The 22,630-nt window shown below is 35.3% G+C and overlaps 1 protein-coding gene across 3 annotated transcripts in view; it reads right to left on the bottom strand.

Annotated features, from left to right (window-relative positions):
- GRIK2 (glutamate ionotropic receptor kainate type subunit 2) overlaps positions 1-22,630 on the bottom strand; it is a 519,986-nt gene that overhangs the window by 121,396 nt on the left and 375,960 nt on the right. For all 3 annotated transcript variants that reach the window (XM_075202839.1, XM_075202838.1, XM_075202840.1), the window contains one exon: positions 10,476-10,699. In XM_075202839.1, the coding sequence (XP_075058940.1) occupies positions 10,476-10,699 (224 nt within the window). The remainder of the gene's footprint in view (positions 1-10,475; positions 10,700-22,630) is intronic.

The following is a 22,630-nucleotide window of genomic DNA, read 5'->3' as shown; positions in this document are numbered from 1 at the left end:
TCAAAGCACAGAGTAGCGCCACTGGTAAAAAACAAGATTTAATTTTTTGGCACAGAATTATTGAAATTATATAATGGGTTTCAGAGGGCAGATTTTAAGCGGTCCTCCTGTTGTATGGAGGGGCACATGCTATTTCTACTCCACAAAAGGACTTTTTTTGTACTAGTTCTGAACTGGGAAAGTTCAGGTCTCATCCTTTTCTTTTAATGAGATGCATTTTGTAATTTCAAGTTGAAGAGAGGAGCATTTCTAAGTGTACTTAATAATCTGTCCCTAATTTTGTGAAACAAATAGTGCAGTTTAGATCATTTGGCATCCGGCATTTTACTCCTAGTTGGCAAGAGGGCAAATTCAGTGTGGTCAGCTGATGATGACCATTTACACATGCTGATACACTTATTGGTCTAAGGGGGCTAAACTAATTTACAGGCATTATGATGCCCATTTACTAACAAGGGCTGAAAACACATCACTGCTCATTGCAGAGATAGTTTTCTAACCAGCACTGACAGAAAAATGAATGGCGATCAATGCTAACCTTAAACCCTGTTGCATGTATTGAAAAAAACCTTCCCCTACTGCGGACCACATTAGTTGCTTCAATTTAATATCTACCTCCCTTTGCAGTGGGATTTAGCAATAGCATGGCTCTAGACCTGTACCACCTTTAGTGATGGGGATTGAGAGAAAAACCCACCCTGGTGTTGGAGTAGGTCATTGACATAAGAAAAAAAGTTTACTAGCAGATTCAGTAAAATATATTGATTTTGTCACCTGGGGGTATATTTACTAAGCTGCAGGTTTGAAAAAGTGGAGATGTTGCCTATAGCAACCAATCAGATTCTAGTTTGTAGAATATACTAAGTAAATGATAACTAAAATCTGATAGGTTGCTATAGGCAACATCTCCACTTTTTCAATATACCCCTAAGTCTTGTTTTATTACTGCTTTTGTTCCCAATTGCGAAGCACTGCGGAATATATTTATTGCTATTTAAATAAATAAATGTATCAATATCAGGCTGTATGTAAAATGGCTGATAACTGTATCAACATGTGTAAAGTACATTGTCCTCAACTGATTATATATATAGCCATTGGATGTAACGAGAAAAGAAACACTAGTTTTTTGGATTTTAGACATTTCTGATAACTGCAAAATGGTATTTTTCCATAATACAAAGAAAATAGGTAAAATATGAACGTTTACTACTCTTGGATTGAATGGTTCCCATTCATTTGTCCACAATGAAAATCGGCACAATTGTCCTACTAAACTGGAATTTGCATAAAATAAATAATAAAGCATTAGTGGGTTTATGAAGTGGTGATGACAAAATATGAAAAAAGGTTTGCTTCATTTAGGTTATGGTTATTTTAACGGTTTACATCAAACACTTTTCGTTGATAGCACCACACTTGAATATTGCAATAATCAGATGGTCTTGGAATGGCCATGTTGTTGATACACATTTTTACTAATTTAACACATATTAATGAAGACATGATATTTTGAAAATGTGTAATATTTGGTGGTCATTTTTAAAAAACATTAAGTCCATGAAAAGGAACAGGAAAATTAATAAAAATAGTAAAAAATCCCAAATATTTCAACAGGAGCCCCTACTATTACATTATGTACATCCCTTTTTAAATAACAAAATCATTAAACACATAATACATTTTATTTGCACACTTTATCAATAGTTATATTCATCTTGATTGTGTTGGCTGATGTTAGAGCACTGGTGATGTTTGATGGTTTGCAGCCTGGCTCTTTTGTTAAAGCAAAGGAAAAATTTCTGGCACTCACTAAACTATTGCACCCCTTTATCCTGCTAAAGGAGTTATCTAACCATAATTATTTTTTATACTACTCCCATCTGTTTTAGAATCAGGGAAACAAGGTCATACCACAGAGACGTAGGTTAACAAACCCATTGCAGCTGTGAGGCCACAGACAAGTACCATATAGAACTTAGAGACAGCACAGGAATAGTGGGCATGTACATATTTTTAACAGCATCTACAACAGAGTGAGTGGGGAACAAATAGCTGGGTTGGTAATGTAATTGGAAAATCTCTTGGCATTTTTACTAAATATGGCTTTGAAAATTTTGAATTTATCATTTGAATTTTCCTGTGTATGAATTAGAGCATAATTTTTAAGAAATGTTCATTTTCTTTTGGAATGAAACATCCATAATTAAATTGATAGCGATAGTTGTGACTAATGTAAATAATAGTTGGAGTCAATAGCTCTCCCAAATTATTAAAAAAAATATTTTAGCATTACACGCGTACTTAGGCATTGTATCGATCAGACACACAGCAAACTTGTATTGTAAGCTGAGTCTGCTCATACAACTTGACTGAGGATTTTATCCCATTTGAAAATGTTGCTCTAAGTCCTATTTTCCTCTTGTATTTTTGTTTTCAGAATATGCTTAGTTGTCAGTGTTTAATGCTAATCAAAGACTAGTTATATATTATATGGCAACATTCGTGTTAATTTAGAGATATAAACTATAAAATAGAAATATACATGCAAATATTTGTATATATATATATATATATATATATATATATATATATATATATATACACACTCATAATATAAGTATTACTTACCTTAACATGTATAAAAAAAATATTGTAGTACTTAAATTCAAAATTATTCTTAAGGTTTAGCTGCTTTGATATATTCTCTAAAATACTCAAATTGCTTAAAGTCTTCTAAGATCATTTTGACTTACCCATATCTCCATTTTAGATGATAAACGTTTTGATGCATATTCTGAACCAACTTAGATGACAGTTGTTGCCCTTTCCTCATTACAAAGTTGAAATTGCCAGTAACAAACAATAACCCAGTTTTTCCATCCTTGCTTCAAATATGATCAACTCACATATACAAATAAAAGACACATTGCAGAGGCATATTGAAGTTAAAAGCTTAAATAGAGCTGTATATTTATGAAGAAGTGTTGTCTATTGCAACATTCAGCCAATGGTATTGGGGCTTGGGAGACAAGGTGCAATTATGTAATTTCCCTGCACCACTGTGTCCCTGCAGAGTAAAGTGTCAAATAGCTTCTGTATGGTTATTACACTATGTGTGCCAGAAAAATATATGGGGACAAAAGGGGAGAGAGGGAGGGAGGGGGGGGACGACGAAGAAGGAGAGAGAGAGGGAGGGAGGGTTAGAGAGAGAGAAAGAGAGAAAAGCAGGGAAAGAGAGAAAGATGGAGCAAGAGATAAATAAGCATGACCACAGAAAGGAGAGAAAACAATATAGATAAGGAAGACCAGGAAATAGGGTAGAGAGATAGAATTGGTCACTGTGTGCATACATGTTATATATTTTTGTTAATGTGTGTGAGTGATACCAGACTATTTGGCCTGAGTGTTTTACATAGTTTTTTACCCCTAGAATGTGGGTTCATCTTGCTGTCAGCTATAAACTATATGTTTACACAAACAAGTTTGAAGACCGTATTATGGTGCAGGGCTGTAGTGGCAATGGTTTAGTATAGGTTAGACAACTCCAAGGAAACCTCACTGTTTTTCTAATAATGCATTACTTATCAATACAGATATATTAAATCACTATATAATATAGATCTGTCAACTCACTACCTAAATTCATGACTTGTATAAAGTCAAGAATATCATCTAACATTGGAAAGTAGTATGTGTATATTAAAAATCATTTAAAATTTCTGCTAGCTGTATAAAAGCACTTGGCCTACACCCTCCTACTTTTATGTGGATATCTTGTTGACCTCCAGTATCCACCTAATATACAGTGTGTTATTCCATATATTATTTACACCAGGAAGAAATGTTTCTCATATGTACTGTATTATGGTTTCTTCTTTTACAGGATCAATTTGGTAGCTTAAACTTGGATCTTATATTTTGCACATACTTGTTTGTACATCCAAAGATTCTATTGCCTTTTAATGCTGTACATAATATGTATTTCGTTACAATTTTGTTGGACCTTTTTGGAGAATATTTTAATACGAGCCCTATTTCAATGCACTGTATATTATTAGCATCTAAACATATATTTTTCTGGCTAGATAAATAGATGGAAGTGACTAGGTAAATATTAGGGCACAAGAGTCCAGACTGTGACTGGCATAATAATACAGTGTGACAACAATATTCCTGACAGCAGACTATTTTAGCAATGAACATCCCAGCAAAACAGGTAGCAAATGTAAGCAGCATAATTATTCAGAGCTGCCCTTCAATGTACATTAAAAGTCTCATCTGAGAATGACAAGCATATAAAAATACTAGGTACTGAATATTTTTGAACATTAAAATGTTCATGCATACATATAGCTATACTTTATGTAATTAAATGACTAACAATTTAAAATGTTTTATTAAACATGAAATATTTTTTAGGATAATATAAAGTGTATTTTTGATAATTTTAGTCCTTTCTGAAAAAAATATGCTGAACAAACGTTTACAAATATTAGATTTAATAAAATAAGGATGAATACTAATAATATATGTTTTTCAAATTAATCCCTATCTTAAATCTAAGCGTTTATTTCATATACTCTGAGATAGTGGATTTAACATGTACCTTTTCAGCAGATGTTTGATAAGCAGGGATGAAGCTTATGCAGTCGTCAGTCTTCACAAGCCCTCACTACAGTGTCACAAACTGCTAGAGATTGGTTCTAACATATACCTTTTCCATCAGATTGTTGACAAGCATTGGACTCCATCAGAGTGTCACAAGCCCAAATCCATGGCTTAGTAAGCAGATTAGCTTTTAGCACTTCAGTTCAAACCATTGACATCAGTAAGATAATGTAGCTTTGGTGGTGGTGATGCTTAGACAGAGGACTACATATTACCATACCTCAGAATATTAAAAAGCTTCTAGAAAAGGTGCAAATTAGATACATTCTGCTAGAGAGAGTATCTAGCCAACAGTTAGATATATAGTAAGGTAAGGAATATATTTGTAAACTAGAACCATTGGGACTATGATGCATATTTAATGCCAATAAATGAGTCAACAGTGGTGCAATTGCATGTGGGCATGTTAAACAATCATGTTGAGACCCAGTAAAACTGTTTTAGATGATGTAGTTTTATTAACTGTATACTTTATTGTTTTTTAAGATGAACTTTACTAAAATGCTTATCATGCTTGACCATTTTCAGGAAAAACTTAATATCAATATCAGAATAATGATAAGTAACCAGCTACCCAAATGTAAGTCTTCGAGCTCTAGGATATAGCATAATTGTATAATCGACTTAGTAATTACAGGCTTAAAATGTCTCCACTAATTATTTTTTTAATTAGATGTATTTTAGGCTGAAAATATGTGGCTTGGAAATTAAAGCTACTAATAATGGTTTTGTGTGTGTGTGTGTACTACTAAAAATGAACATTTAAGGTATAATTAGAAAACCTTAGTCACCAGAAATTAAGATATGTATCTACTAGAATGGGCCTTAGTCACAGATCATCACCCTCAACAATGTCTGCATTTCTATTGAGTGCTTAGAACTCCAGAGACCTAAATCAAACACTATTCAAATTAAGATGTAATATGTATTTAAGTCCTCTAACTAAAAAAATATGCAATTTGTCATGTGAAAACAAACATTTTGGAAAAGTTCCCTTACAATAAGCTGTACCATAGAGTATTCTTTGCAATGATTATATTAATATAATTGTATTGGTTATTTAGATTTTGCACTGGTCCACATTAGTTTAAAATGGTATATTATGGTATGGTCAATTATATTGTGTTACTATCGGCACATTAAATTACGGTAATAAAAAAACAAATATTTTTGTCTTCAAGTGCAAGTGTGCTTTAAGAAAATGAAATTTGCTAAAATATTGAAAAAGCAATAGTTTTTATCTATTTGTAGAAAATGACTTCCATAGTTACTCCACCATATATTGTATAGTGTGAGATAGTTGAAGCAAGGTGAAAAAATATTTTACTTATAGAAAACAAAAAATGTCATATTGACCACAGAGCTAACAACTCTCAACCTCATCATATACTTGTTTTTCTAGTATAATTCCCCCCAGAAAAAATAAAAAAAATTATAAAAGCAAGATATACAAAATATTGTGAACAAGAAAAGCCTAATAAGAATCCTAAAACATTAACATAGTTACCTATTTTGTTATCTGAGGTACTGTGTAGTTCATAACTACATAGATCTAAAACACTACTTAGAATGCAATAAGGCTCTAACCAATGATTGTTTGGCATTGTAAAAATAGCATATTGTGCTTCTGGTTCAGTTGTGTTTGGGCATCTGAGTCATGCACCTACAGCCTAAAATATAAAAATATAAAGTACTAAATAACACACATATATATATATATATATATATATATATATATATATATGTATATATATATATATATATATATATATATATATATATATATATATATATATATATATTTAGTATGTGCTTAGTCTATATACAGAGTAGAATTTTGGACCTGCTACATGTGTTTTTAATGTTCTTTAATGAATTACTGTATGTCCCATTGTTGAAAAAACTTAAAAACGTAGACATGATTTAAAAACACATAAAACTACTTGGCAGAAGAGTTGGTTTTTTAGTGTTGAATTATTCATGTCAGCTATGTTATGATAAGGGAAAATAAATTATTGTTAAGTGTTTAAGGAAATATCCCTTATAGTTCAGTTTCAAAGTAATTATATATTGCTGAGCATTAGTTTAGAGTTAAAATAATGTATTAATATTATTTAATTTTTGCTATATTAGAAGGATCACCTAATCTAATGAAGACATTCCTTGACCACTGAATTTTTATGTCATGGAAAAAACCTAATTTAACATAAATGCAGTCTTTACCATTTTTAGTGGTGGGGAATTTAGCAATAAGAAGGCTTTAAGCAAATATCATTCTATCATATTTATGTTAGTAGAACCTGTTTGGATTGTTTTGAAAAGTGTGTTGCTACAGATATACTTAATATTAGGACTTAAATATCACAATTTTACATTTACATTAGCCATTATTGTTTCATGTTTGTAAGTATGTAATCATTTAAATACTGGTGTCGGTGGTATACACACAGTATATAACATAAAGTCAATAGTGGAGAATATCCTGGTAAAATAACCGGTACATGCTATGTAGAACATTTTATCTGAGTAGCAATCTAGGACCCAGATGTGGCACTTCAGTACGCACAATGATGCAAAGTTTGTTACTATTATTTAATCTAAATATAATTTTAGTTATAAGTAAAATTATATCTTATGGTAATATTACCTATCAGAAAATATTATATAAAATATAATAAAAAGCTTCAAATGTCCCGTAAAAAATTTATATCATTTTACCTCCCTTCTTTGTTACTTTATTTCCTGTCAAAATATCATATTATTTTAGGTAATCTATGTAAACATCTAACCACTGGTTTAAAAAAGATCGCTGCTACAAATATCAAAACTATGACTAGTACATTCATATCACAGTAAATTATTTACATCACAGTGTCTTTTTACTTGTTTATTTTAGTTTATTGGCCAGAAAAAGCTTTGTTTTCATTGTGACTGTTGAAGCAGTCCTATGCCAATGTCCTTGTTTCCCCTTGGAATTCACCAGTCTTTTAATCTTCATTTGTTGATCTGTTCTACTTATTGTAACTCTGAATCAGCTCTGAAAGAAGCAATACACAGGAGGACTCCGGAAGCTGAGCAGGCAGAAATGTGAGCAGCTAGCACTGACAAAAAATAAATTGGACTAGAAATAAAGATTAACATAGTGGACATATTTTAAGTAATGTTACAAATACCATATGTGTATTTCATTTGTGTTAAGCTAGAATAAAGGATTTCTAATAATAGTAGCATAATAAAACATTGTATTGTTAAAGGGAGCACTCCAAACTAGCTAAAAAATATACTCTTTGGCATGAACAAATATTTATGTAACATAACATTTAATTTTATTATTATGCGGCTTTACAAAAGTCTTTCAAATAGTAACATATTTAAAGAAGAATTATTAGTGCAAATAATATGCAAAATTGACTCTTTAAAATGAATACATATTTATTAGAATTGATTATTACCTTTCACTAAATAAAACATCGGGATATATTTACTAAACTGCGGGTTTGAAAATGTTGAGATATTGCCTATAGCAACCAATCAGATTCTAGCTGTCATTTTGTAGTATGCACTAGATGAATGAAAGATAGAATTTGATTGGTTGCTATAGGCAACATCACCACTTTTTCAATCTTACAGTTTAGCAAGGCTTTAATAATTTGCACTAAAGGTACTTTAAAAAATAAAAATGTATTTGTTGTTCTACAGAAAATGTACCAGTCATGCAAAAGTTAACAGAGTATGAAATTAAATTTTTTTTAAAATAATTTACTTAAAAATCAAGTTTTATGCCTGTAGTATATTAAATGCAAAAGTATGTTCTCATATAATTCATTATTTTAGTCAACAAATGGAGTGATTATCAATTTTTTAAATAACTTATTGTTGCCCAAGTGGAGGTCATACTATATGCTGCAATAATATTATTTAAGACTTATTTAAGTGCTATATATTTAAGTACTACTGACATTTTAAATATTTTGCGTATAATCTCTTGCTCTTTTGGGGAAAGGAAATGAAAAGCTGGAGTTTAAAGTAGGTAATATTTTCTGAAGGCTAAAACCATCCAGAATAAATTGTGAATTCTATTAAATAAACATGGGAGCTAAATCAAAGTTAATGTATTATTTATTAACATAGCACAGTAACCTGTGCTGAGAGATGATTGGTGCTATAGTTCTTTTATGACTTTAAGGAAATTCTTAAACTGCCTGAAAACCACTTCACACCATAATGTTGTAATAGCTAAGGAAACATTTTAGCAATATGTGAAATTGCTTTTTGGCTATGGGCCAGTGCATGAAATGATAAGCTATTTTATAGAGTCAGTCAAATGTGCCTTAACAGCGCTGTGCATAAAAAAGCTTTCATGTTTTTGTTTTTTTTTCCATAAGCAGCACTATGGAGAAAGCCTTTGATTGTCAGGACAAGGTAATAGATTTTCCTATGCTTGCACTATCATGTCAACATCTAGGCCAAGACTTGTGGAAAGGCCATATTGGCCGGGCATGGGGTAGCAGAGTTGCAAAGTGTCACTCAGCTCACTTTCCATGCCATTGTAATTATTTTTATATATTTTATATATTTCATTGTGTATTTTAAAACTATATTATTCACATATTAAAAATATTTAACCATATATTATAAATCAGGAATTATTTCATGTATTTATGTTGATAACATTCAAAGAAGGTTTAAAAATGGAGAACTGCAGTGGTAGTGAAGGTAGGAGGCCATGGGACTGTCTCAAAATAGTGGCCTAAGGAGGCAAAAATAGTGAATCCAGTCTTGCCAACTTCAAAGCCAGCAAAATTAGATTTGTTGGCATCCCTAACTGCTCCCTTGAATGCTTTTGGCCTATAAAGTCCAATTAACATCAAAATGAAAACAATGTTTTTTCTTGTATACTTTTTTTTCATATTTTGTTACACTACTTTACTTTACACCACTTTGACCAATATGCATGATCTATTTAGCATTACATTAAAAAAAGGAGTAAAGCTTGTCATAGAAAAGCTTGTAATACATTTGTAATTTGCATCTAATTTTAAAGAGAGAAATGTTCAGTGCCATGTAGATGGACAACAAATTCCTCTTACTTGAAGAATACAATAACTGCATCACTGTTCTAAAGTTCCCTCTACTATTTTGATTTAAAAAAAAATGGCAGAGCTTAATACTTTATATTTTTTTTGTTATGCAAAATCAACAGTATATTTGTATTTAAAGTATTATCCAGTACAATGCTCAGTTGCGAGTATAATATTTTGAATGAAACAGAAAAAAATCAGAGAGTTGATGTCTCTACACAAAATAAAAAATAGTGTGTAGGTGATTTCACCTCCTAAGCAGTATCATTTCTGTACTGTGTTGCAATAGACATTGTGATTCTGAATGGAAAGCCAAAATATTTAGTCACATTTTTTAAATGGTTTAAATGTTAGAGTTGGTCGTGCCTGTGGGGCTAGACATTTTAGAACATTGTATTTATAGGAAATAGTAATGTGTGGATGTAGCCTGTAATGTATTTTACATATATTGTCATGAAAAGTGTTATTAAGAATGTTTTCAAAATAAAATTCACTATAGCTTAAGATGCCCTAAGTGCAATAAATGTGCATAATTATATTTTTTCACTATTATGTATTACAGATGTTTTATTAACAATTATTGGTCAGAGCCTTAGATATGACTTGCATGCTAGAACATTGTAAGAATAAATCATGTAGAGAATACAGCATGTGACTTTTGACAATTATAAATAATAGCAAAACAACATAATTGTCAAACAATCACAAAGGTAGATGTGTTACCTGGCTATGACAAAGAGCACACAACTGACACCCAAGTAAGCCAGCAGAATATACATCCAGATATCGGGGGAAAGAGGATTCAGGAAGGAGAAGACGCCTGGATTTGTACCATTAGGCTTTCGGTACAAAATACTTATTCCAAGAGTCATAAACGGTTTGGTAAAGTCGATGACCTGCTCTCGTACATAGGTTATAGCCAGGGGTGCAACTGCAAGGTCAGCTTTCTGTTGACATATAAAAAGAAGACAAAAGGCCAATTAGTTGAAGCAATGAGAACTACAATCTGCAATATATGTATCAAAATACAGAAAATGTAAGCTTTAATTTGCATTTTGTCTGGCACTGTTGAGGAAAAGTGGTACAATATTAAGAAATGTGTCAGTGTGTACAGGTTTATTTGTGTATGTGTGCGAGTGTGTTAAACACTTGCGCTAGCTGTTATTTTTTTCCAACCTTATTTTTTCAATATTAAGCACATGGCATCCTTCACTAAGTCAGGTATAAATTTGTCATTTTAGTTTGAAGCAAAGCCACAAAAACTCTAGTGAAGATCTCACAGATACAAAATGTAACACTGACGATACAAGACCACTAAAGGTTGCCATGAAGAATGATGTAATTGTAAATAAATATGTTTCCATGTAAAATAATTTTAAAAAGTGATGTTGCAGCCCTAAAAGAATTAACAAATATATGGACAATACAATTTATTGCAATTTTATTTAGCTATAATATTACTTTTACATCGTGCATTTTTTTGTGTGCATGAAATGTTAATATTTGCAACAATAAATTACTGCTGGTAACACTGTCAGCCAATGATTAATATTGTGCATTCAGCAATGAATGTGAAAAATATCTGTTTCCTGTGTTAGTAGCCGTATTTTTGTTAAAAAAAATATATATTGAGGCAGCAAAGAAAACCAGGGACAAGATAACACATTTATTTATGAGCATAACAAATTTGCATAACAGGGTCTGAGATTCTAACAGAGAAGAGGGAATTAGGTCAACACATAGTCAGAGAAGGCAAATTTTGTGGTTGGAAAGAATTGGTATTCACATTAGTTTTTTTAACTAACATAAATATCTGTGCCAGATAGGTGGTAAGTTAAAAAATAAAGGAAAGGTGGTGTTCTGAAAAGTTGGACCTTACATAGCTGTGAACAGTTCAAGGGAAATGAAGGTTCTCAAAGCTATAGACCAAGTAGTCTCAATATTTAGGCAAACCCTTGGAAGGAACTTCTGGGATAGCTATGCATTCTTCATTAGGATGCAGGAATCACAAATCTTGGAAGATAAAGCTCCTTGCTAATTGTGAGCATCATTTTCATGCAATGTGCAAGAATATAACAGAGCTAATAATCTTAGAATAGCCTAAATTTATAAAGAACATAACAGGAAACTTAAACATAGTTGAAGGTTTTATAGAAATCATATATTTTTTCAACTGAAAATAACTAAAAATATATGGTGACAGGAAAATCATTTTTATATACACTCATGGCCAAATTATCATGTACAACATTTTAATACTGGATAGGACCCCCCATTGCCCATAAAAACAGCCTGGATTATATGTAGCATGGCTTCAACAAGTTGATGGAAACATGCCTTAAAGAGTCCAGACTATTTTGACATTATAGCATCACGCAGTTGCTGACGTTTTGTCAGCTGAATACTCTTACTATGAATTTCCTGCTCCACAAGATTCCTTATGTTCTCAATTACATTGAGATCTGGTGACTGTGGAGAACATTGAACTCTTTGTCATAATTATGGAACAAGTATGAGAATGCATGTGCTTTGTGACGTGTGATGAACAAGTTTGATAACACCTTAACCAGCCTGTCCCTCGTTTCTCAAAATAAGTGGATTATAACATGTACTTTTTATAGCCCTGGCTTTGTTCCCCAGCTCACCAGAGTACACTTGCAGTGTCTAATTACATCTAGATAAGGGGACATTGTAGCTCTTTGTTAATGTGTATATTGTTTATTGTATATTGTTGATATTACACTGAAGCTGTTATTCATTGTTCGTAAGTGTAGCCAGGCGGGTTGTGGCTATCATGTTCCAGGATACATGTGAGGGGGCTGTAGCTACATTCATTCTCCCCCTCCTTTATCCACAGGAAGCATAGAACAGCTGGGGACCCTGTGACATCACAAAGTAGAGTGAGGGGTTAATTTCAGGAGGGGTTAACTGTTATCTGAAATTTGGAGGTTGGGAAGACCAATTAGTACCCCTTGTCCTCCACAGGACTGCCTGAGACATTCTGTGGGAAACTGCAGGGGAGCCACTGTGGAATAACAGCTCATCTCCACTCCCCTTTCAACCCCTTAGTCCAGCACTCACCTATGTTTAAGAAGGAGAGACCCAGGAGTTTGCCCAGGGAAGGGAAAACACTATGGAAATTTGACCCTAGATATAAGGAGCCACTACAGGGGTGGGAGGGGGTATTAATTCTAAGAATTGATGGCTGGAAGCTGTAGGGTTGCTGGTTTAAGAGTTGCTGTTCTCAGTGGCATACTTCCGCAGATCAATGGGTTGCCAAGTCAGGACAGCCAGGTGACTAATTCCATATGCTAGTGGGGTAAGGGACAGATGATGTGGTAAACCTGCCTGATATTTATTTACTGCTTGTATATAATATTCTAGTCTTGTTTTTATTACAATAAATGTACTGTTGTACTTTTCTAACTGCATTTGCCTGAGTGAAATTTCGAACCCCAGAAGGTACTAGGTAGGCTTCCCTGGCATAGCAAAGCACCCCTGGGTGGTCAGCCAGTGTGAACTGGGTAGAATTAGAAGACGGCCACAAAGGGATGCACATGGTCAGAATGGTCAGAATAACCGCCCATTTTAAATTACAAAACACAATAGAATGAAGCCAGTAAGTTTCTAAAATACAGAACCATGCAATTTTTTTACAGCCTAACTTTTTCTTCAACTCCTCTACCTTTTGATATAGGGGAGTTTATGGTGTACAGAAAAAGCATTAATACCCAGTGAAATTGCATAAATATGGGCACACAACATCACAAAGGAGTATTTCCACTGCAGGTTTGCACTTTTTTGACTTGTGTATTCTAGCTGTTTTAAAAATATTGTAGGAAATATAAACACTTTGGAGCTCATGTAGAGTTGGACTTAAGAATTCAGCCCCACAATGACGAGTCTAGAACTGGTTGACACTATGGTAGGGGGACATGTGCTGCAGGTTCTCCAGCAAAAGTGTCATCAGTCCTGACTGGCATTGCCTAGTGTTGGTGTTAGCAATTTCAGGGGTACCTCACACTTTTTGGCCCCCCAATTTTCTAGATCCCATCCTAGGATGGCATTGCTAGAACTGGTTTGGCTTTTCCAAGAATACATATTTACTGGTAAAATATAATTAACTACTGATACTTGGACTCTTCTAGTCTAAAAATCTTTACAGTTTACAGTGAATGCTCAAGGAAAAGTTACAATGTACTTATATTACTTGATGTTATTTGATGCGATGCTTGTAACTTAAATAACAATACCTTCAGTTTACAGAAGTGCAGACTGCCAAGAGCAATTGTTTTTAATAAGAAATGTCAAGGTCATTCTTACTACGTTTGTCCTTTGCTCACAGTGTCCTAAGTTGTAGTCTGACTTTTTTAAAGGCTAAACCTGAGGACTTTTTTTTACCAATATTCTAATACAGCTACAGTACAGTATTCCTATGTTTACTTAGCACTAATCATATAAGGGTGTATACAGTAAAACTGTAAATGTAACACATTTTCTGCTTTGTTGTAGACATGTGTTGTTAGTATCCTACTATACAAAACTGACCTCTTATATATGACTAGAAAAAGGACTAGAGAGAGAAGAATACTGAGAAGAGTTGAAGAAATAGATGTATATGAGTGAGATCATAATCCCTTTCAATTCCTTAGTCATAGATATGCAAATCTTGTTGTATTTAGTTCACTGAAGAATTTGGCCAGCTAATCAGCATTTTGCTTTTCATTTTCTGCATATTCAAAATCATGTTGATTATTTATGCTACATATTATTCATGCTAATGGTTTTGGGTTCTGTCCTGTTATGAACTATTTGGATTCTTAACCATACATAGTTTTTCTAATTGGCACCAATCTACTTGAGACATCCATCCCACGTTCTTCAGTCCAACTGATAAATGAGTAATGGGGACCCCACAATGAAGGCTTTCTTCAAATCACATTAATTCTCTTCAGGCCACTACTATTGGATGGCTTTCAGAATTGCATGGATGAGTCTAACACTCAATGTGGCTACTTTTTGGTAAAGGCAGCAATATGAACACTGATCTGTTGTCAAAAATGACCCATTATATATCCATGATAGGTTATTTAGTGACAGTATGAGTCAAAAAAGGTGATTATGGCAGAATGGCATTTAACCAGTAACTAGATATCTGAAGGAGTTGGAATAAACAAACATAGTCACTTTTTTGCTGTATTGTAGGCTACTGCAATCTACTTCATTTTTCAACCTCATTGGTCTTGTACCTATTGAACCAAATAACAGATTTATGTGAATGATCGCATAGAATAGAAGCATAGAAGACATCATTACTATCTTAGCTGATAGCTGTGCTCTCTTCTATTTTATGGAATAATTCACATAAGTCTATTATTTGTCTCAATAGTATCTGTAGGATCTGTACTTATCAAGGCTCCAGAAGAACTTATAAAACATAACAATGATGCAGAGGTCAAAACATGACCGAGCCCTTAACAACGTTGACAATAATCAGTGTTGTTTGGGTTAAGGTTATTTGAACATAACCAATACTGTGCCATATAAACCACAGTCAACTTTGTTACAGCGTATCCCTTCAACCAGTGGGTACTTTATATCACAATGTTCCTGCTAAGTAGCAATTTACTTACAGTGGTGGTCTCCGTTCAAAAACATGTTTATTAGGACATGTAGGGCCACATTCATATTTGAAAGTACATCTGTTTGCGTAGCGTTTCTTGTGTGAAATAGCTCTGCGCATGTCCAGAAGCAAACATTACTTCAATGAGCGTAATTGCATGTGATTCATGTCCAAACACATATTACACTTACTATTGTCTACGACTTGAGGGGCGTAACTGGGGAGGAAAGGGGTGGGCAAATGTAGGCCATATACAGTAAGAGCATTCTCAGATGCAGCCAATCCAATTTCTGTACTTGTCGTAAGTATGCTTGTTTTCACTTATATCTTTTGCACCCACTATAGGGCAGATGCATATGTCAACTGATTGTGATGATACGGCAAAGCATCTGATTGAAAAATTACAGGTATGCTTTCCAGTAGCTATCACAAAACAACTATATGTAACCAAGATATATAATTAAGTGGATTTTATGTACAGAACACAATGAAATAATCTTTATGTTATTAATGTAAAACAATTATTATATTTGATAATATTTATATAAATGATTATACTGTCCAAAGTTGTTATTTTATTTTGTGATCATATACAATTCTGATGTGACTTTTTTTATCACACTTACACATGTGTGTATACTGCAGTCTGTGCTGTGTGCCTATGTATGACAAGTATTGTGTAAGAAGTACTTCCACACAGAGTTAAATCAAAACGTATCTTGAGATATACTTGGATTTGAATATGGCCGAATTTTTAAAAAAGCACCTTACGTGCAAGTTGCATTAGAACAGGAATTATGTTCAAATTGTTTATATGCAACTGTTTCAGTTTCCATTGTTTAATTCATTAAGTTGTACAAAGATATTATCTGCAATGTATGGTTAAAAAACAAAAGGAATAAGTCAATGTATTATTAGATGCAGAGTTCCTGTCAGGGAATATTAATATATACGTATGTATTTAGCTTTGTTTTTTTATACAAGAAGAGCTTCAATGGGGCTTGAAACATAAATCAACTGCGACATGAAAAATCACTAAAGTAAGCATTCGGAAAATAACTATTACATCTACAGCAGTGAAATTCTCTTTCTTTTCTGGAAAGATGTACGAAGATTGAAATAATTTTTTACAGTGCTTCAAGCGCAAACCCTCGCAGTGATACACAAGAGTAATCTTCAACTAGTATATCCTGAGGTTTCAAGTGAACTTTTCCTTTTCTATCTGCCTCAAAGGCAGAAAACTGAGATTAGTTTATGTTTCATCTAGTCACCCAGCTGTACTTTTTATAAGTACAATCAAGCAATGACTGATATTCTCTATCTTATGGATATGACACCCAAAGGCATCTTGAACTGAGTAGTAGTAATAAATGCCTGCATAAAAATATAAATAAACAATAAAGTTTTGTTTGGTAAAATTAAATGGCGCTCATGCACTAATTTCACTTAAAGGAAACTTCCTTGTCAATGCTCAAAAATGGGGTCAACATACCATATTACTGACCCTGCAATATGATACAATAAGATTGTTGGAGAGATGAAGATAGTAAATGAAAAGAAGATGGAGACAGAAATCACAGAGGAAATTGGAGGCAGAATTGCTCTACTTTTTTATTACATCTTGTTGTGAGGAGGATTACAAGAAAATGAAAGACCTGCAAGAAGGGCTCCTATTTTTTTTTCCTATTCCTCAATGTTAAAAAAAAATCAGTAGGTATGGTCTATATCAGTTTAGCATTATAGAGTCTAGAGGAAGAAATCATTCTACAATGTAATAATTGATAAATAAAACAGTCTCCCTTATTAAGTCACTTTTTTATTGCTCCCTAAAGTTTTTTGGTAAATTAAGTTATGTTTAATATATTTATAATGATCATTAATGCCTAATATATTCTTGGATTATATTTATGCAATACCCTTTGCAATGTAATTTTGTTCCTAATATATCTTGCACCTGGGTATATGTAATATGACTCTCTTATTCCTTACCCCCACGCACACATTTTCTTTTCTGTTACCCATCCCTGACCTAATCCCGCTTGTTTCTCATTAAATATTCATTACAATTTAATAAAAAAAATGAATCGTGAAGAATCAGAATTTGACTCTCGTCAGTTTGAATGAAATATCTTATCTCTTTTCTTCCTTCAGTGACAGTTCTCTTAAGGAAAAAAGTACAAATGTTTCATTTTGGAATGCCCAAATTTAAGGTGTACTTTACTGTGGTGAGACTACCTATTGTGTTTGTTTTACTTTTTTCAGCAAGGGAAAATTTGTATCCAACCAGTGTTCAGGGCACATTTTTTATATATATCCGATTGAAGCATTACAGCATTTGCAGAGCTAAACACAAAATCAAGCACTACAGTCAGGGCTGCCATCAGGGGGGTACAGAGGGTACTCTTGTACCGGGCCCGGGCTCACCAGGGGGCCCAGCGGCAGGGCCCCCTGTCTGGTCCGGGACCTCACTGCCCACATTTCTTTTCTTTTTTTGTAAACTTTTTGGTTTTCTCCTGTGCGCGCGCCATGGGGGGGGGGTATGGGCTCTGGTGTTGGTGTTCAGTAGTTCGTTGGTGGGGGGAGCAGGGTAGTGGAAAAAAAAAATCCACATACTCACCTGATTGCAGCCCCGCCGTCCCTCCTTCTTCCTCTCTGCACTATTGACACTGAATGTCAGGCGTGACATCATCAGTTGAGGAACTGTACAGAGAGGAACAAGACCTAAGCAAGAAGACAGAAGAAAAAAGAAGAGAAGAGAGGGAAAAAGGCTAATACAAAGGTAAGTAAATAAAGGGAGTAAGTCACACCATGAGGAAAAAGTAGGGGAGAGAGGCACAGACACCATGAGGAAAAAGTAGGAGAGAGAGGCACAGACAGTATGAGCAAAAAGTAGGGGAGAGAGGCACAGACACCATAAGGAAAAAGTAGGTGAGAGAGGCACAGACAGCATGATGAAAAAGGGGGGTGAGAGGAACAGACAGTATGAGGAAAAAGGGGGAGAGAGGCAGAGACACCATGATGAAAAAGTAGGGGAGAGAGGCACATACATTATGAGGAAAAAGTAGGAGTGAGAGGCACTGACAGTATGAGGAAAAATAGGGTGAGAGGCACAGACAGTATGAGGGAAAAGGGGGTGAGAGGCACAGACAGTATGAGGGAAAAGGGGGGTGAGAGGCACAGACAGTAGGAGGAAAAAAGGGGTGAGAGGCACAGACAGTATGAGGAAAAAGTAGGGATGAGAGGCACAGACAGTATGAGGAAAAAGTAGGTGTGAGAGGCACAGACAGTATGAGGAAAAAGGGGGGGAGAGGCACAGACAGTATGAGGAAAAAGGGGGTGAGAGGCACAGAAAGTATGAGGAAAAAGGGAGTGAGAGGCACAGACAGTATGAGGAAAAAGGGGGGTGTGAGGCACAGACACCATGAGGAAAAAGTAAGTGCAAGAGGCACAGACAGTATGAGGAAAAAGTAGGGGTGAGAGGCACAGACAGTATGAGGAAAAAGTAGGGGTGAGAGGCACAGACAGTATGAGGAAAAAGGGGGGGAGAGGCACAGACAGTATGAGGAAAAAGGGGGTGAGAGGCACAGAAAGTATGAGGAAAAAGGGGGTGAGAGGCACAGACAGTATGAGGGAAAAGGGGGATGAGAGGCACAGACAGTATGAGGAAAAAGTAGGGGTGAGAGGCAAAGACAATATGAGGAAAAAGTAGGGGTGAGAGGCACAGACAGTATGAGGGAAAAGTAGGGGAGAGAGGCACAGACACCATGAGGAAAAAGTAGGGGTGAGAGGCACAGACAGTATGAGGAAAAAGGGGGTGAGAGGCACAGACAGTATGAGGAAAAAGGGGGGTGAGAGGCACAGACAGTATGAAGGAAAAGGGTGGTGAGAGGCACAGACAGTAAGAGGAAAAAGGGGGGTGAGAGGCACAGACCGTATGAGGGAAAAGGGGGGTGAGAGGCACAGACAGTATGAGGAAAAAGGGGGGTGAGAGGCACAGACACTATGAGGAAAAATGGGGGGAGAGAGGCACAATATGAGGAAAAATGGGGGGGCAGCAGAAAGTCACCGAGTGATGGAAAGGGGGACAGGAAGGCACAGTGTGATAATGGGGGGCCAGGTGAAGGGGGAAAAGCAGCATGAAGGGCGCAGTGTGATCATGAGGGGGCAAAACATGGTGATGAAGGGGCACAGTAATGTGTGTGTGATGGTACAGGGGGCTTGTGGCAATGTAGTGTGAGGTAGGTGGTGGCTAATTAATGGGTGCAAGTTTGTTTGTGGGGTAATGGTTAGACAATTTTATAGTGCAGACTATTACTTTAAGATGGGGTGGTTTGGGGGCTACTGAATTTGGGGGAGAATGAGATCACTCTATTAAATGTGACTATGAATTATTTAATGTCAGTGATAGGTATATTTCTGAAATGTAAATACTATTAATTTATTGCTGGGACTGTTTGTAGGGAGGGAAATAGATTTATTTATTAAATGTGAATACTGTTATTTCAATGTTGGGGTTGGAGGAAGGCCTAATAATTAATCATGGGTGCTATTGATTTAACGCCGGGGCAGGCTGTAATTTTCTAAATGTACCCATTTTTATTTTCCAAATAGGGCCCCCGACATTCCAGGATCCAGACAAGCTGCAACTAAAGACATCTGCAGCCACAGGTGGGGAAAGTGAGAAGAACAGGTAGGAGAGAGCAGGAGAGTCTGTGAAATGTTGATTCTAGTAGGGACAATGCCAATATTTGGTGAGTGTGTGTATATATATATATATCTTTAATATAAAAGCCTAGTGGCGTGTGTCTGTGTGTTGAAAAAAAACACAAGCTGCAGCGCCACCTGCTGGGTGGAGTTATACACTGACCTATTAAATTCTTAGGGGGGTATTCAATTGTTCCTCCGGGCGCTGCCGGAATGAGCGCGTTAAAACTATTACCATTTATACGGTAAACTTGCGCGTAAAAACCATTAATACGGTAGTTTACTCGCTGAATTTCATTCAGGGAGCTGCGAGATGAAAATCAGCGAGTAATTACCGTATAAACGGTAATAGTTTTAACGCGCTCGTACCGGCGGCGCCCGGAGGAACAATTGAATACCCCCCTAAGTGTGTGTGGAAAAAAAAACTAATAAAGGGCTGAAATTTGGTATACTAAGATGTTTTTAATTTGTTAATTTAATTTGTTAATTGTTAAAAGTGTTTATAAAGATTTTAAAAAATATATATATATATTTCTTGAAGGAGAAGTGACAGTTGGGAGTGGTTGGTGGTTGCCGGGGGTGTCAGTTGGGAGTGGTTGGTGGTTGCCGGGGGTGTCAGTTGGGAGTGGTTGGTGGTTGCCGGGGGTGACAGTTGGGAGTGGTTGGTGGTTGCCGGGGGTGACAGAGCGAGAGGAGTGTGATACTCTGGACTGCTGAGAGAGATCCCTGTGTCTGGATAGACATCTGGATAGATGTGGCGATAAAGATGAAGGATGAGGTGATGGAGAAAAATGATGAGGTGGTGACATGTGGACAAAACCACGTTAAAAAAGGGCGCTTGCGTCGGGAAGTAACGCTCTTCCCCTGAGGAGGCCAGGGCTAGGCCCAAATGCATGACAAGAACCTTTTTAACACCTTAAGTAGCTTGATTTGACTAGAATGCACGAGTATCATGCACGGGTTAACTTGTATATATATATATATATATATATATATATATATATAATTTACCTCAACTTAACTGATTAAGTTCAATGATTTTTTTTTTTCATTGCCATGGGCCCCATTTTCCCCATGGTCCCCGGGCACCTGCACCTCGTGCGCAGTTGGAAAGATGGCCCTGGTTCATAGGGGGGGGTGGTCATCAGGGGGCCCTGCCTGCTTCATTTGTACTGGGCCCCACGATTTCTGATGGCGGCCCTGACTACAGTATCCACATGGCTGAATCAATATGGTCCAAATCTGATATATATTATAATCTATATATATATATATATATATATTACAAAAGTGATGCCAAATGCAAAATTCAATAGAAACAACATAATATGTGTACAACAGACATCTATATGAAATTATTAACTATTTTTAATTGAGCCAAACTTCGACAATGACTTAATATAAATTCCAGTGAATAAAATTAACTTTTACAGAATAATACTTTACAGTAATGTTTAACTGAGATCATTTGCACTATGTCAATATTATGATCTAATTTTGAAAAACATGCAACTGTATTTTGATTTAATTTGTATAATTAAATCTAAACCATAATTTGGATAAATAACCAAAACAAAAAATATATTTCTATAGCCAGTATCATTTTAAAAGCATAAATCAAATGCTAACACATTATTTTCTGGGGGGAGAGGGAACAGACTAACACATTTGAAAAACCTTTAAATTACTTATTGCTTGAAACAACAATACAAGATTTGCAATCAAGTAACCAGAAATACATCTATTAATCCATTACTGGGAATCATTTTGTGAAGTTTAGCTCATTTTTAATTATTACCATCTGTATACCAACATGTGCTTGAAAAAACAAACACACATGACTTATAATCTAATATATAAAAGAGAAAATTTGTCCTTCTGTCCTTCTGTCTGTCTTTCTATACAAATCCACATTTTTCAAGCGAAGATCATGAAATTTTGCATACGAGTGTATTAAAACATGACAGAGGCAACTAAAAAAATGTAAAATTGAAATTCATTACGGGGTGGGATGGCAAGGGGGGTAACACCTAAAAATCATCGAAAACGACCATAACTCTGGAATGTCTGGAACAATTTACACCAAACCTGGTACACATATGACTTACAGTCTGACAACAAATATTGTGGGGGCAAGACACCCCTAGCACTCCTAAGGGTGGGGGTGGCGAGGGGAGTAACACCTAAAAATCATTGAAAACAACCATAACTCTGGAATGTCTGGAACAATTTACACCAAACCTGGTACACATATGACTTACAGTCTGACAACAAATATTGTGGGGGCAAGACACCCCTAGCACTCCTAAGGGTGGGGGTGGCGAGGGGGGTAACACCTAAAAATCATCGAAAATGACCATAACTCTGGAATGTCTAGAACAATTTACACCAAACCTGGTACACATATGACTTACAGTCTGACAACAAATATTGTGGGGGCAAGACACCCCTAGCACTCCTAAGGGTGGGGGTGGCGAAGGGGGTAACACCTAAAAATCATCCAAAACGACCATATCTCTGGAATGTCTGGAACAATTTACACCAAACCTGG

The sequence above is a fragment of the Mixophyes fleayi genome, chromosome 3 (genome assembly GCF_038048845.1).
Source record: "Mixophyes fleayi isolate aMixFle1 chromosome 3, aMixFle1.hap1, whole genome shotgun sequence".
NCBI classification, from domain to species: domain Eukaryota; kingdom Metazoa; phylum Chordata; class Amphibia; order Anura; family Limnodynastidae; genus Mixophyes; species Mixophyes fleayi.
The sequence above is the reverse complement of the archived record's forward strand: the minus strand, read 5'-3'. Positions and strand labels throughout refer to the sequence as shown.